This window comes from Polypterus senegalus, chromosome 10 (assembly GCF_016835505.1).
Source record: "Polypterus senegalus isolate Bchr_013 chromosome 10, ASM1683550v1, whole genome shotgun sequence".
NCBI classification, from domain to species: Eukaryota; Metazoa; Chordata; class Cladistia; order Polypteriformes; family Polypteridae; genus Polypterus; species Polypterus senegalus.
The window spans coordinates 42,773,047-42,789,299 of NC_053163.1; the positions used below are offsets into that span (position 1 = coordinate 42,773,047).

At 43.0% G+C, this 16,253-nt stretch overlaps 1 protein-coding gene and 1 non-coding gene across 2 annotated transcripts in view; one reads left to right on the forward strand and one right to left on the reverse strand.

The window, feature by feature from the left end:
- The window catches only part of col4a5 (collagen, type IV, alpha 5 (Alport syndrome)), a 481,130-nt gene that overhangs the window by 134,446 nt on the left and 330,431 nt on the right, over window positions 1-16,253 (reverse strand). The window contains exon 36 of the mRNA XM_039765771.1: window positions 10,342-10,431. Within this exon, the coding sequence (XP_039621705.1) occupies window positions 10,342-10,431 (90 nt within the window). The remainder of the gene's footprint in view (window positions 1-10,341; window positions 10,432-16,253) is intronic.
- On the forward strand, window positions 11,682-11,845 carry LOC120538407. Its single transcript, XR_005635455.1, has one exon. It is a non-coding gene; the product is annotated as a U1 spliceosomal RNA (small nuclear RNA).

The window sequence follows — 16,253 nt, forward strand, 5'->3', positions numbered from 1 at the left end:
ACCAGTAGTGACACTGACTGTAGCCAAATGCAAAACTAGTGAAGAAACAGTCAGAAAAGATGAGGAGGGAAAAATGTCAGTGGCCTCCACGTGTTAAACCATTCCTATTTTGGGGGTCATATCATTGTTGCCCCTCTAGTGCATCTGTTGTTAATTTCATTAACACCACAGCAGCTGAAACTGATTAACAACCCCCTCTGCTACTTAACTGACCAGATTAATATCCCATAAGTTTCATTGACTTTATGCTATACTCTGATTAAAAAGTGTTCCTTTAATTCTTTTGAGCAGTATATATACAGTATACTGTATATATAGATATATATATATATAATGTGTGTGTGTATGTATGTATGTGTACAGTATATACTGTATATATATATATATATATATGACAGCAACTCTCATAACAGTGACAAAACAATTACATTGACAATCATGTTATGTTATTTTCAAAATGTTTCCTTTTCTTTTTCATTACTTCTTTAACACACTACTTCTCCGCTGTGAAGCGCGGGTATTTTGCTAGTTACTATAATATAATAAAAATGTTCTGGGTATGACGTTAAACTGCTTTCGGCCCTGCAAGCAGTCCTCCAATTTGCAGGGAAAAACTTCACAAATCTCCGAAACTACAGAAAGGACTTATTTTTGCTCTCCGCGGGAGTAGCTACTCCCATCATGAAGGGGATTGGAGAAATCCCTCGGGAGCCCCATGCCCGGAAGAGTCAAAACCATTGGAAAGCCAAAAGAGTCAGATCTGTTGGGGATCAGAACTGGTGTGGTGCTGAGGCGTCGCCCGCTGCACAGCAGCACTTGGGTCCCAATTTGAGGCGACCCATACGGGTGGGCGCATGGAACATCTGGTCTCTCCGGAAAGATGATCATCTTCCTCTGCTGTCGGAAGAGCTGCGTAAACTCCGCATTTCAGTGGCGGCACTCTCTAAGGTGCGCAGGCCGGGGGCTGGCCAGATCTCTGTAGGTGGATACACCTTTTATTGGTCTGGTTGGTCTGATGGCTGTCATACTCGGGGAGTAGCTGTTGCTGTAGTGGATTGGCTTCTTCCGATAGTGTCCAATGTCACTCCTTTCAACGAGTGTATTATGGGACTCAGATTACGGCATTCCCTGGGTGTCTTGTCTGTTGTCTCAGTGTATGCTCTGACTGTGGTGAGTGATGTCTCGGCGAGGGAGACATTTTATTCGTAGCTTCGCTTGGTGGTTGATGTGTGCCTACGTGGTGACATTCCTCTGGTCATGGGTGACTTCAATGCAACCACTGGCACTGACAGGGCTGGCTATGAGGATTGTCTCGGTCCCCATGGATCTGGTGACCGTGGTGAAAGTGGCTCCATGTTCCTTGACTTTGCAAAAAGTCAGGGGCAGCGAATTGCTGGATCCTGGTTCCAGCGCCCTGAACCGCATCGTTGGACTTGGTATTACAATACTGGTGGTGCGGTGAAGATCGATCACATCCTCGTGGGCAGACGCTGGAGGCTCTTGCAAAACTGCAGGGTCTACAGAAGTGCCCAGTTTGTGAATTCTGACCACAGACTTGTTGCTACTCTTAGGATCCAGCTTAGGTCCTGTAGGTTCCCACCTAGTAGGACTTGGCCAGACTCCAAGACCAGGCTGTTTCTAATGAGTTTGCATGCAGTTTGTGTGAGGAAGTGTCAGGTTTGGGTATGGCTGCAGATCCTAATGTGATATGGGAGACCTTCCATGATAAGACCATGATGGTTGCTGAGGGCTATGTTGGTGTTATCGGTGTTCCCGGAAGGAGGTGTTTCATCTCACAGGGCAGACTGGATATCATCGAGAGGAGTCACAGCGCACGGCTCAATGGCAATTCTGGTCTGTACCGGGAACTGAGAAGGACGGGCAGATAAAGAGGCATTTGTTAGAGGAATCTGTGAGCAAGTGACACACCATCTGCAGTCTAGCGACCTATGTCCTGTTTACAAAGGAATCGTAGCATTACGCACATCTGAATCTGTTCCTCGGAGAGTCGTAGTCAGATGGAACGGACCTTACGGATGACACTGCAGTTATGCCCCGCTGGGCTGGCTACTTTGAGCAGTTGTTCAAAGCTGATCCTCCAGCTAGGACGTTGGATATCTCTGGGTCCACCGTTCTTGAGGCTGATCCTCCAATTAGCTGTGAACCACCCAGTCTCAATGATATTGCACAGGTGGTGAACCAGCTGACGGGGGGGAAGGCTGCAGGGATCTGTGGTATCCGGGGTACATTTCTCCAGGGTGGTGGTAAGGCTGTCCTCCTGGCATTGCAAGCAATCTTGCTTCCATTTGGGAGACTGGCATCATCCCAACCGACTGGAAAACTGGACTTGTCGTCCCTATCTGGAAAGGGAGGGTGATCGCCTGGACTGCAGCAACTACAGGGGGATAACACTGCTCTCAGTGCCAGGTAAGGTTCTTGCTAGCGTCGTCCTCAATAGGATCCATGATCACTTGCTCACCTACCAGCAACCGAATCAGTCTGGTTTTATGCCTAATAAATCTACCATCGACTGCATCCTGGCATTGTGGGTTCTCATGGAGCGCAAACGCGAATATCGGCAGAGTTTCTTTGCAGCCCTTGTTGATTTTTGCAAAGCGTTCCACTCAGTTGATAGAGCTCCCCATTGGGACATCCTGAGGGTTCGCGGGATACCCTTGAGGTTGCTGGATATCATGGCTGGCTTGTACACTGGTACTGTGAGTGCTGTGCAGTGTGGAAGCAGGACGTCTGCGTTTTTCCCATTTAATTCTGGGTTCATCAGGGGGGTGTTCTTGCTCCTACTCTGTTCAATGCTTGTATGGACTGGGTGTTGGACAAGGTCACGTGGTCCAGTGGCTGTTGGGCATCTGTTGGCGAACAAAGATTCACGGATCTTGACTTTGCTGACGATGCTGTGATCTTTGCGGAGTCAATGGAGGCTTGGATAAAAACCAAGATCCAGGCCTATAATGACCTCCATCAGCATATAGTCATCAGCAGTGTGTCTGTTTGCGGAGAGAGTGTTGACCTTGTTGAGAGGTTTACTTACCTTGGCAGTGACATTTGTGTCTCTGGTGACTCTTCCTGTGTAGTCAGTGAATGGATTGGGAGAGCATAGGGGGTCATGAGGTCACTTGAAAGGGGTGTGTGTTGCTCCCAATATCTATGCAAAAGGACAAAGATCCAAGTCTTTAGAGTCCTGGTGCTTCCTGTCTTGCTATATGGTTGCGAGACATGGACGCTATCCAGTGACCTGAGACGAAGACTGGACTCCTTTGGTACTGTGTCTCTCTGGAAAATCCTTGGGTACTGTTGGTTTGACTTTATGTCAAATGAGCGGTTGCTCATGGAGTCCTGAAAGAGGCACATTATGTGCATTGTGAGGGAGCGTCAGTTACGGCACTATGGCCATGTGGCGTGTTTCCCCGAGGGTAATCCGGCTCGTAAGATCCTCATTGTTGGGGACCCGAGTGGCTGGACCAGGCCAAGGGGTTGCCCACATAATACCTGGCTGTTGAAAATAGAGGGTCATTTCCAGAGGGTGGGAATGGACTGCGTGTCTGCCTGGGGGGTTGCAAACCGGGATCCTGAGTTGTTTCGCCGTGTAGTGGGTGCGGCAACGCACTGTACCAGTGCATGCTCCCCAACTTGACTTGACTTGATAATAAAAACATACACTCACCTAAAGGATTATTAGGAACACCATACTAATATGGTGTTTGACCCCCTTTCGCCTTCAGAACTGTCTTAATTCTACGTGGCATTGATTCAACAAGGTGCTGAAAGCATTCTTTAGAAATGTTGGCCCATATTGGCCCTATAGGATAGCATCTTGCAGTTGATGGAGATTTGTGGGATGCACATCCAGGGCACGAAGCCCCCGTTCCACCACATCCCAAGATGCTCTGTTGGGTTGAGATCTGGTGACTGTGGGGGCCATTTTAGTACAGTGAACTCATTGTCATGTTCAAGAAACCAATTTGAAATGATTCGAGCTTTGTGACATGGTGCATTATCCTACTGAAAGTAGCCATCAGAGGATGGGTACATGGTGGTCATGAAGGGATGGACATGGTCAGAAACAATGCTCAGGTAGCCCGTGGCATTTAAACGATGCCCAATTGGCACTAAGGGGCCTAAAGTGTGCCAAGAAAACATCCCCCACACCATTACACAACCACCACCAGCCTGCACAGTGGTAACAAGGCATGATGGATCCATGTTTAAGCCAAATTCTGACTCTACCATTTGAATGTCTCAACAGAAATCGAGACTCATCAGACCAGGAAACATTTTTCCAGTCTTCAACTGTCCAATTTTGGTGAGCTTGTGCAAATTGTAGCCTCTTTTTCCTATTTGTAGTGGAGATGAGTGGTACCCGGTGGGGTCTTCTGCTGTTGTAGGCCATCTGCCTCAAGGTTGTGCGTGTTGTGGCTTCATAAATGCTTTGCTGCATACCTCGGTTGTAACGAGTGGTTATTTCAGTCAAAGTTGCTCTTCTATCAGCTTGAATCAGTCGCCCCATTCTCCTCTGACCTCTAGCATCAACAAGGCATTTTCGCCCACAGGACTGCCTCATACTGGATGTTTTTCCCTTTTCACACCATTCTTTGTAAACCCTAGAAATGGTTGTGCATGAAAATCCCAGTAACTGAGCAGATTGTGAAATACTCAGACTGGCCCGTCTGGCACCAACAACCATGCCACGCTCAAAATTGCTTAAATCAGCTTTCTTTCCCATTCTGACATTCAGTTTGGAGTTCAGGAGATTGTCTTGACCAGGACCACACCCCTAAATGCATTGAAACAACTGCCATGTGATTGGTTGATTAGATAATTGCATTAATGAGAAATTGAACAGGTGTTCCTAATAATCCTTTAGGTGAGTGTAATTTGATTTGAGTCTGTAACACCCGGTGTAAATTTTAGCTACTTTAAAAAGTTTGTGCTTTTTTTTATTATTCAGTTTTATTCTGTCAGTGACACTTGCGTGGTACAACGAATTTGCCTCCCCTCCTCTGCGTTGATGGTATTTATCTCCACAACAGTAACGATGACCACAGGTGCTGCAGTGGTTGATGCATGCTCAGAAATATTTGTTGTACTGGCAATCAAAGATACAATGTCCCGTGACCACTATTAGACTGGACAAATGCAAAATGGTAACAACAGACAGCTTCTTCACAGCGATTTCACTGGCTAATAGACTGCTGCATCACAACACAACTCTGCTTGGCACAATAAATAAAATGAGACTTCCACCTGCAGCTGAAGTCACTTTATTAAGTAAGTAATTCGCCACACTAGTGTTTGGGTTTGGCAGTGCCATGGTGATGGAGTATGCGCCCAAATGAACAAACACAGGAAGCAGAAGTTTATAGTGCAAAGAACCCTGTCAGGACTGGCTGATTTAAAGAGTAGTATTCCACAGGGGTCAGTGTTAGGGCCACTGTTATTTTTAATATATACAGTGGAACCTCTAGATACGATCACCTCTGTATACGAGAAATTCAAGATAAGAGGAAAGTATGAACGAAAAATTCGGATCTAAATACGAGCATTGGCTCGCGTAACAAGCCACGAGCCAGGCTGTGATTATGCGTGGCGCGTTTCCCAATCCCCCTCGACTCGGGATTCACCCAAGCTGACGCTGCCAGCCCGTCAGCTCACTCAGTGTTCCTTGTTCTCCCGTAGCGTGAGGATCTACGCGTTTGAGCGCTTGTGATTTCATTGTTTCGCTGTAGCAGTTCGCTGTATAAGCGCATCCAAAAACATTGCTGACATGCAGACGGAGAATAGGAGACGATTGCCCTCAAGAGGAGAGAGAGAGAGAGAGAGCGTGCGCGAGAGAGAGAGATGCGTACGCGAGCGAGAGAGATAAGGAGAGAGAGATGCGCACGAGAGAGATGAACCATCAGCTCAGTTATGCTCACATGATGCTTAGCAGACAAAGTGTATCCATACTACTTGTATTACAAGACATCGCTCGTTTTATCAAGTCAAAATTAATTAAAAAATTTAGCTCGTCTTGCAAAACACTCGTAAACCAAATTACTTGCAAACCGAGGTTCCACTTGTATATATTATTTATCAGTGTTATTTATTAGGAAAATTGATTTTTATGTTGATATTTTTGGGGGTGTGGAACGGATTAACTGGATTTCCATTATTTTCAATGGGGAAGTTTGTTCTAGATTCGAGAAATTCGCTATACAAGCTCAGTGCTGGAACGAATTAAACTCGTATCTCGAGGTTCCAGTACTGTATAAATGATTTATATAGGAATATAAGTAACAAGCAGGTTAAGTTTGCAGATGAAACCAAGCTTGGTGGAATGGTAGATAATCCAGATTCTGTTGAATAATTACAGAGGGACTTTTACAGTATACAGGCTTTGACTAATTTGTGGCAGATGAATTTTAATTTAAGTAATTTGTAAAGTATTACATGTAGGGAATAAAATTATAAGGTTTGAATAGATAAAGGGAGGTTTGAAAATTGAAAGTACACCTTATAAAAAAGATTTAGGAATTTAAATGGACTCATCACTATCAACTGTAAGACAGAGTTCAGAAGCCATTATGAAGGTTAACAGAATGTTATGTTAAACAGCACAATGTGTAGAGTACAAGTCCAAAGAGATTATGCTCAAGCTTTATAATGCACTGGTGAGGCCTCATCTGGAGTTATGTATACAATTTTAGTCTCCAGGCTACAAAAAAGACATAGTAATTCTGGAAAAAGTTCACAGAAGAGTGACTAGGCTGATTCCAAGCCTACAGGGGATGAATTATGAGGAAAGATTAAAACAGCTGATCCTTGTCAGTCAGTCAGTCAATCAGTCATTATCCAACACGTTTAAGCAAAAGAAGATTTAGACGACATATGATTGGAGTGTGTTTAAAATTATGAAGGGAATTAGTGCATTGGATCAAGACTGTTATTTTAAAACGAGCTCATCAACAACATGGGAACACAGTTTTTAAGGATAAGTTTCACAGAGACATTAGGATAGTTTTTCTTTACACAGAGAACGACAGACACACGGAAGAAGTTACCACGCAATGTGGTAGGCAGTAGAACTTTACAGACTTTCAAAAGTAGAACAGATGTTATTTAAGAAGAACAAAGTGGTGTGGTGGGTGGATGGATCCCATGCCTGGCCGGGAAGCCCCTTCTACTGATGTTCCGGGGGAGCAGCCATGGACTCCTCAGTACCTCCACCAGGACACTTGGTGGCAGCCTCCCTGGTTGACGAAGGTGCTTCAGTTACCCGCAGGGTTCCATGGGAGATGGAGTTCTCCCCAACCCTGTGGGGATCTGAGGTGGCCGCCAAGGGGTGCTGCATGGATTCCAGAGGCAACCTGGACGCCTCTACAGCCCCGCCCGGAAGTGCAATTAGCAACAGCTGATCAAGCACCTGGAGCACTTCAGAGTGGGTTGTAAAAAGGGCCAGCATCTACCACTCAGAAGCCAGAATCGGGAGAAAGAGGACGAGGTTGCCTGGAAGGATTGGTGGTGCCAAGGTGGAGATTTGTGTGTTGTCCAAATTAAGTGCTTTTGGGACTGTGTTGTGGCTGGAGGGATTACGGGGAAGACATGCCCTCCAGCTGAAGAAAAATAAAGTCTGTTTGGATTTTACACATGCCTCTGGGTCAGTCTGTGCCAGGTCAGGCGCAATATAGTGCCTTTATCACAGTGGATAGGACTGGTGAGTTTTGTTGGGCTGCCTGGCCTGTTCTCATCTAGATTGTTCTTAAGTTGTAAAAAAAATTAAAGACCATTCAGTGTGTGCATTCTTCTCCAAAAAGGGTGTGTCTTGCCTCTTCTTCTGTTTATAAGCTTAAAGGATATGATATCTAGGTGTAAATATGGTGTGTAGGGTATCAGTATGAGAATCTTGGTCTTTGCTAACAATGTAATGCAGTACAATGGAATGGTTCACAGCTTAGTATGATGTACTCTGGATGAGAATTAGCCCCAGGCACAATCGACTTATTTCCTGCAAGTTAGAGGTGAGCAGCCACTCCAAGTGGAGAACTTCAAGAACCTCTAGGTTTCATTCACAATTAGGGCTGAAGATGACTGCAAGATTGACCAATAAATCAATTCAGAAGTACCAGTGTTTAAAAAGTTGAAACAGATTGTGATGGTGCAGGAGGAGTTAAGGATGTAGACAAACTTGTCAATTTACATATACGTAATTTTACATAGACATCATCACCCATGGCTACAAGTTGAGAATAGAGACTAAAAAAATGACACCATGAGTACATCTGGGTGAAGGATTTTTGAACAGGGTTTATAAATTCACAGCCAATGATCGGGTAAAGAGCTTGGCAATATGGGAGTACTGCAAACAGACATGCCACTTTAAAGGAGCCAATTGAGGTGAATTGGGCATATAATTTGGGTAATTCCATGAACAGCAGGTGTACATGGCACAGTCCACAGGGAAAAGATTCAAGGTAAGGCCTGGCACACTATGGAAGGGTTATAAAGGTAAAATTCTGTTGCATCGAATATCTTTACAACAAAATTTTCATTACAATGAAGTATTCTTATGGTTCAGGACAGCTTTCCCATATGACGCAAGTCTATAGAAATCTCGCTACTATGAAGTACATTCAGCAGATACTTTCATTACAACGAGGTTCCTAAAAGACCTTGAAATGCCTGAATGAATCATCCACAGAGCAGTTAGTTCTGTGGCTGCAGCTCAGTTGTGCACAACGATCCCTAAACATAAACAGACATGAAAAAACAATAACTGTTTATATTAGAAAAAAAAAACTTTAATTTTTTGCAGCTCTTGATTGTGGCAAAAACAAAAAAGACGTTGCTAGTGAATTCAGAATTACAACACTGTCAACTTTCTTGAAAGATAAAGCCAAAAAAGAACAATCTTTGGTTGCAAATGTATGTGAACTGCTGCATTTGAAGACGTTGAAAAAAGCAGTTGATGCTCAGTGATGCTCGTTCAAGAAACATTCCTATTAATGTGGCACTCATTCAAGAAAATGTGAGATGTGTAAACTCTCTTGGGACCTCCCCCAACTAGACAGCAAGCCGAAGAGCATCCCGAAGTGCAAGCTGTGTGTCTTACGGGGCAATAGCAGGTTCACAGCTATCCTGTGTCTCTCTGCTAAAGTAAACAGAAAAGATCTCGATGGGTGATGCATGGTTAGGAGCAAGACAGGGACTTATAGTGTGACCCCGATCTTTTATGATTTGCTTCTGTGGCACTTCACTGCACTGCAACGGACAAACAATCGTTCACAGATGCTGTAATCGCGCTTTGGGATGCACTTCAGCATGTTGTCCCTGTTTGGTGGGGAGTGGGGGGATCCCAAAAGTGTTCAGAAACCTCACAATATGAAGAAGAAAAGGACGATTCGGCATCTGATTGATAACTGTGCTGCACACAACAAGCTTCCAAATTTAGATAATGTTTGCATTGAATTCCTCCCACCCAATTGCACAGCAGTGCTTCAGCCATTGGATTTGAGCATCATTCACACCCTGAAAGTGTATTATGGCAAGGAAATGCTGAAAAAAATTCTCATCAGCATAACTTGTAGGCAGGAGGAGATTAAAATTAATGTGAAAGAAGCTATTGAAATGATTGAAAACGCCTGGACACAAGTTAATGAAAGCACTATAGTAACAAATACAGAATCTCATTACAACAAAATTGTCGTTACAACAAAATATTTTTAGGTCCCTGGGAGTTCATTGTAACCGAATTTTACCTGTATATCTCAATATTGTACTCCCTTAAAAGTGACGATGCTAAGGATCTGGAGGCATAGTCTATATAACACTGTTATAATTCATTTTCAAAATTTTAACATTTATTTTTCACAATTACGTTTTAACATTGTTTTGATATTTTTCGTGTTGTTTTGATGACATCATTATGGCACCATTTGCGTATAGCGTTGCACTGCGATAGACACCATTTTAAAATGTTTTCATTCTTTACACTGTTATGTGATTATTAGCAACAATGCCATGCTTAGTTAAGTGAATGGACGTTGGCATGCTTGTGAAATCATTGTTGTCACTCTATTTAAGATGGTGATACAAAGCACATGGCACCTTTTGCATTAAAAACTAAACTTTTTGTTTAGTTTTTGTTCAAGTATCACAGTCTTTTTCAATTAATGAAAGGAATTATTAGTTACAATCAGGACGTCTAGCTCTTGTGTTTTGACTACAACTTGTGCCCCTTCATTTTACATTTGTTAGCTATCCATCCAAACTATCTGAAAAAATGATGGTGTTAAAATAGTATATGAATAACATTTTAAATACATGTGTTTGATCAATTTTGCTTACCAGGAAAGCCCATCTCCCCCATGTTTCCTTTTACTCCTGGAGAGCCAGGAGTGCCTGGCTGGCCAGGAAGCCCCGTATTTCCTTTTGGACCTAAAAATAAAATAAAATAGTAAATAAATAAATATTCTGTGTAAAATGAGTCACATTTCCAAAATACAAATTTTTTCATTTCTGAAAAGAAAAGCATTATATAAAAATTTTGATATACTTATTTTACTGCTAATGCATTATAGATTAGATTAGTCCTCCATGAACATTAGAGCACCATAAAGCAAATACAATTATCAAGCGCTGCAAGGAAAAAACACACACTGATGATGTAGGGGATGAGGATGAAGGTGAAGCATCAAGTGCCGACAAGCAACGAAACAGTAAATAAGCTTTCAGCTTTGTCTCCAGTGAAGTGACACAATATTGCCTGTATTCAAAGTTGCTGTTGCTTAGTTTTTACCAAGTGTAAAACTAAGGGGGGCAGGGCTTTTGCAGCTGCTGCACCTCACCTGTGGAATTCTTTACCTCATTACATAGAGTTGTTTACAATTGAACTGTTCAAAAAAAGATTAAAGACTCATTTCTATTCACTTGCATTCCCTGACCTACAGTAATACTGATGGTTTCCTCATTGTGATTATGTAACATTACTTGTATTTATTATTTATTTTATTTATATTCATTTATTTTATTTCTATTTATGTTATTCTTGTTAATTGTATGTTTTTCTTTTATTCTATTATTGTAAAGCACTTTGGCCACAGCAGTCCTACGTTGTTTTAAATGTGCTATATAAATAAAGTTGACATTGACATTGCTGAGTTGCACAATTAAAAATGCAGATTTTTGAGTTATTTTTCTTTGATTTACTTCACCTTCAGTACATTCTAAACGTAAAGTGCTGCACATACAACTGAGTACGTTAAGGCACGGTTTGAAACTGGCAGGTCATTAACTGAGACTAATCTGCAATCAGTGGGGCAAGAAATAGTTACAATATACCAATTTAATTCAGCTTGAGGGGGTTTTAAGAACCGCCCATATACTTTTCACTGATTTATAGGGAAATATTTAACATAACTAAGAAAATATTTCTATCAACTTAACATAACCTAAACAACTACCAAATGGCTCTTACACTCACAAAATTATTATCTGCTTGACTTGCAGTACACTGGTGCTGTGGAAAGTTGATATTTTTTTTTCTTATGAACATTTTGCCAAAAACAAAGAAAATAAATGATAATGATGTCAAGCTCTGAAATGTTTAGTTGACTCAGAATTCTTGAAAATGTCCCAAATAAGAAAACTTTATCTATTTATTTTCAGAAAGAACCTGTTAATTTTGACATCTTACCCGGTACGGAAGATATCATGATCACTAAGGTGGTTCTCCCTGGGTGATGTTTGTCCATTGCACTCTGGGTATGCTGACCTCTGCGATTTCCCTAAATATGGGAAACTCAAATGCATAATTTGTGGTAGTGGGGAACTGCATTTGTGCTCTTCCCCGATTTTTGTTTTGGGTGGAGTTGTGGCTCTGAGGCTAAGGATCTGTGTTGGTATCTGGAAGGTTGCTGGTTTCAAATCCTGTTGCTGCTATAAAGGATCCCTCTCCATTGGGCCCTTGAAGTAAAACCGTTAACCTGAAAATTGCTCCAATGGTGCTGTACAATAGCTGACCCTAAGCTCTGACCTTCATAGGTCATGCAAAAAGACAATTTCTCCTTGGGGATTAACAAAGTATATCAAATCAAATAAAAAGAAAATCAAATACTCATGACTCACTGAGTATGATTTGCACAAAGGATAGAATTAAGAGTAGCTCTGTAATTTAACTCAGTGTTCAAACTGAACATTGTCTACTTACAAGCTAAACTTGCTCCACATCAGTGTGGCAGCCTAATGATATACCATAGAATCATTCGGCAAAACTTGACAAACTGAAATCAATTTCAGTGGCTTTGAAATATTCAGAAAACACAGAGAGAGGAAATAGAAAGAAATGGGTACTGTCTTTGTAAACTGTTTATGGTACACCCAGCAGGTTTTAAAGGACAGAAAGAGTGGCAAGTCAGAGTTCACCAGGGAAGTGCACAACTGAGTGGCATCAGGTGGAAGTGGGAATTGCCATGTGATGATCAATCTCCTCAATCCTGTTTGTGGCAACCTTTGGTGTTATTCTCATTGGCACAAGGCAGATGTTTGGAATAATAAAATTACGATCAAGGCAAAGACTGCCTCCTACATGAAGTTATGTGAATGAGAAGAGAGCAACATGTGGATGTATGCTGCTAAAAAGGCTAGATGAGCTGCTATCATGGACAAGAATGAAGATTAAGCCATCCAAATAATGAGGCCTATCCATCAGGAAAGAAGTAAGAAGTGATAAAACAATCTTCTTCACAAGAGGGGATAGAATCCTGTTGTTGGCCAAAGCTAGCTCCCCAGGAAGTACAAAGTGTGATGCTATCAGTTCACACTACACCAGTGAAGTTGTGCAAAAGTTCCATAACAACAGCAAATAGGATGGACAGAAAAGATAACTCATTCATTCAGAAATGGCTAGTGAAACAGAGCTCTTTGGGAGGAATGCTTTGTAGTAACAACTAAGATCCATTGGCCTTGGGAACAAGCAGGAAAAGACTAGGCTGGTCATGGAGTTAAAAGAGTCTAATGGCAAGCTCATCAGGGGTGCACATGCTCAGGACTGTACTTGCCATAAGTGGAATCCCCACGTGGTAGTGGTCTATGCTATCAGCAGGCTTTAGTATCAGGATGTCACAGGTCAGGTTGGGGAGCATGCATTGGTACAGTGCATTGACGCACCCACCAAACAATGAAACAGCTCGGGATCCCAATTGGCAACCCCCAAGGCAGTCTCGTGGTCCAGTCTCACCAACTCAACAATGAGGATCCTGCAAGCCGGATCACCGTTGGGAAATCACAGCACATGGCCATAGTGCCGTAAGTGATGCTCCCTTAAAATGTAGGTAATGTGCTTCATTCGGGACTCTGTGAGCAATGGCTTGTTCGACACAAAGTCAAACCAGCCATACCCAAGGATTCTCCAAAGAGACACAGAACCGAAGGAGTCCATTCTCTGTTTCAGGTCACTGCATAACTTCCATGTCTCACTGCCATATAACAAAATAGGAAGCATTAGTACTCTAAAGTCTTGGACTTTGTCCTTTTACACAGATTATCGGTAAAACCACACACCCCTTTCCAGCGAACTCAATCCATCTACTGACTTCATAGGAAGAGTCTCCAGAGACATGACTGTCGCTGCTGTGGTAAGTAAACAACTCAATGAGGTCGACACTCTCTGATTCTGCAAAGTCAGCAAGTCAATATCAGCGAATCTTTCTTCACCAACAGATTAACGGATGCCCCATAGCTGCTGGACCCCACAACAACCATTCCATGCAAGCATTGAAGGAAGTAGAAGTAAGATCACACCCTTGATGAACCCCAGTATCTACTGTGAAAAACGCAGAGGTTCATCCTCCTTTCTGCACAGCACTTACTTTACCAATGTAAAGATCGGATATGATATCTAGAAGTTCTAGGGGGATCCCACAGTGCAGCTTGATCAACTAAGTTGAACAATTTGTGAAAATCGACAAAGGCTGCAAATAAACTCTGCGGATATTCGCATTTGCGCTCGATGAGAACCCTCAGTGTTAATATGCAGTCAATAGTAGACTTCTTAGGCGTAAAACCAGACTGCTCAGGTCGCTGGTAGGTAAGCAAGTGATCACAGATCCTATTGAGGATGGCACTAGCAAGGACCTTACTCGGCACCAAGAGCAGTGTTATTCCCCAGTAGTTGCTGCAATCCAGGAAATCACCCTTCCCCTTCCAGAGAGGGACGGCAAGTCCTGTTTTTCAGTCAGTTTGGATAATGCCTGCCTCCCAAATGGAAGCAAAGACTGCTTGCAATGCCCGGAGGACAGCCTTACCACCAGCCTGAAGAATCTCACCCATAATAAAACAAATCCCTGCAGCCTTCCCTACACTCAGCTGGTTCAGCACCTTTCCAATCTCAGTGAGACTGTGTGGTTCACAGCTAATTAGAGGATCGGTTTCAAGAACTGTGAACCCAGAGATGTCCAACGTCCTAGCTATATAGGATCAGCTTTAAAAAGATGCTTAAATTAGCCAACACCCAGTGCGTAACAACTGCAGCTGGGGGTAACTAGACCATAGATGGTGTATCACTTGCTCATAGATTCCTCTAGCAAACACCTCCTTATCTGCCATCAGAACCCTTGCAGCCATTTTTATCAGTTCCTCATACAGACAGGAGTTACCATCAAGCCATGCACTGCGATTCCTCTTGATGATACACTGGGAACACCGGTTAGTAACCTTCAGGGTCATGTCATGGATTATCAACCACATCACATTAGGATTGGCAGTCACAGCCAAGTCTGCAAGTTCCTCATACAAACTGCAGGCAAATTCATTAGAAACAGCCTGATCTTGGAGTCTGGCCATGTCTAGCCTCATTCTCCTAGTTGGTCTTCAGATTTGTAACAAGTATGCGGTCAGAATTCACAAACTGAGCACTTCTGTTGACCCTGCAGTTCTGTAGAAGCTTCCAGTGTCTTCCCACAAGGATATGATTGATTTTCTTCTCACATCACCACTATTCATTTACCAAGTCCACCAATGCGGTTCAGGGAGCCCCTGACCTTTTGCAAAGTCAAGGAAAATGAAGCCACTTTTACCACGGTCACCAGACCCATGGGGACCAACACAATCCTCATAGCCAGCCCTGTCAGTGCCAGTGGTTGCACTGAAGTCACCCATGGTCAGAGAAGTGTCGTCTCACAGGAATTCATCAACCACCAAGTGGAGCTGCAAACAGAAAGTCTCCTTCACAGAGACATACTTCATCGTGATTTGAGCATAAACTGAGACAACAGACAAGGCACCCAGAAAGAGCCTTAATCTGAGTCATATAATATGCTCATTGAAAGGAGTGACATTGGACACCATTGGAAGGAGCCAATTAGCCTCAACAATAGCTACTCCCTGAGTGTAACAGCCATCAGAGTGACCAGACCAATAAAAGGTATACCCACCAACAGAGTTCTGGCCAGTCCCAGGTATGTGCAGTTTAACGTCATATCCAGGACGAAGTCATAGGCAGGACACAGACAGGACATGCTGGACTGGGATGGGGAGAAAGCTTCACTGCTCTGGTTCAGGTCCAACAAAAAGGAGAAGTACATGGTCATGATGGAGGTGACAGCGATGGACGAGAGGTCTATGGCCAAGGCTTTGTCACAAGGAATCCAAGGGAGATGGACAACATGGGAATCCATCACTAACAGGTGAATTAGTTGATCTGATCTGTGAAGAATCCCATTAGTTTCACTCAGTTTTCTAATAAAACTAATCTATGCCACTGTACTTTGTTATCACACCAGTGGTTTGGTACTGAAGGGAGTTGCTCCCTCTGCAAAATCCCAAATGCAAGACTCCAACACATCTTTACAGGCTGTAAGATTGTGCTATCACAGGGATGGTACAGGTGACAACAAGTCCAAGTCCCAAGGATGCTGGTAGAAGTGTTGGAGACCACTAGGATGTCAAGTTAGTCAGGCAGGTGGAGAGAGCTGAAGCCCCTTCCTAAATAGCTCCAACATGACTCATTGTACTTGGCAAAGAGTAGAAGATGACAGTTGACCTCAGATGACAACTCCAGTTCCCCAAGGAGACTGTCTTATCAAGTCTGCGATCAGACACGATCAGACATAATAGTATGAATTACTATTGCTAAAACAGTGCTCATCACTTAGATAACCATCACATGGAAGGATGGAGTAGAAGCTGCCCAAAAGAGGAAGAGAGCTGGGTATTCTAATCTGGCTGCTGAATGCAGGGAGACCAGGTGGAAAACCATCACT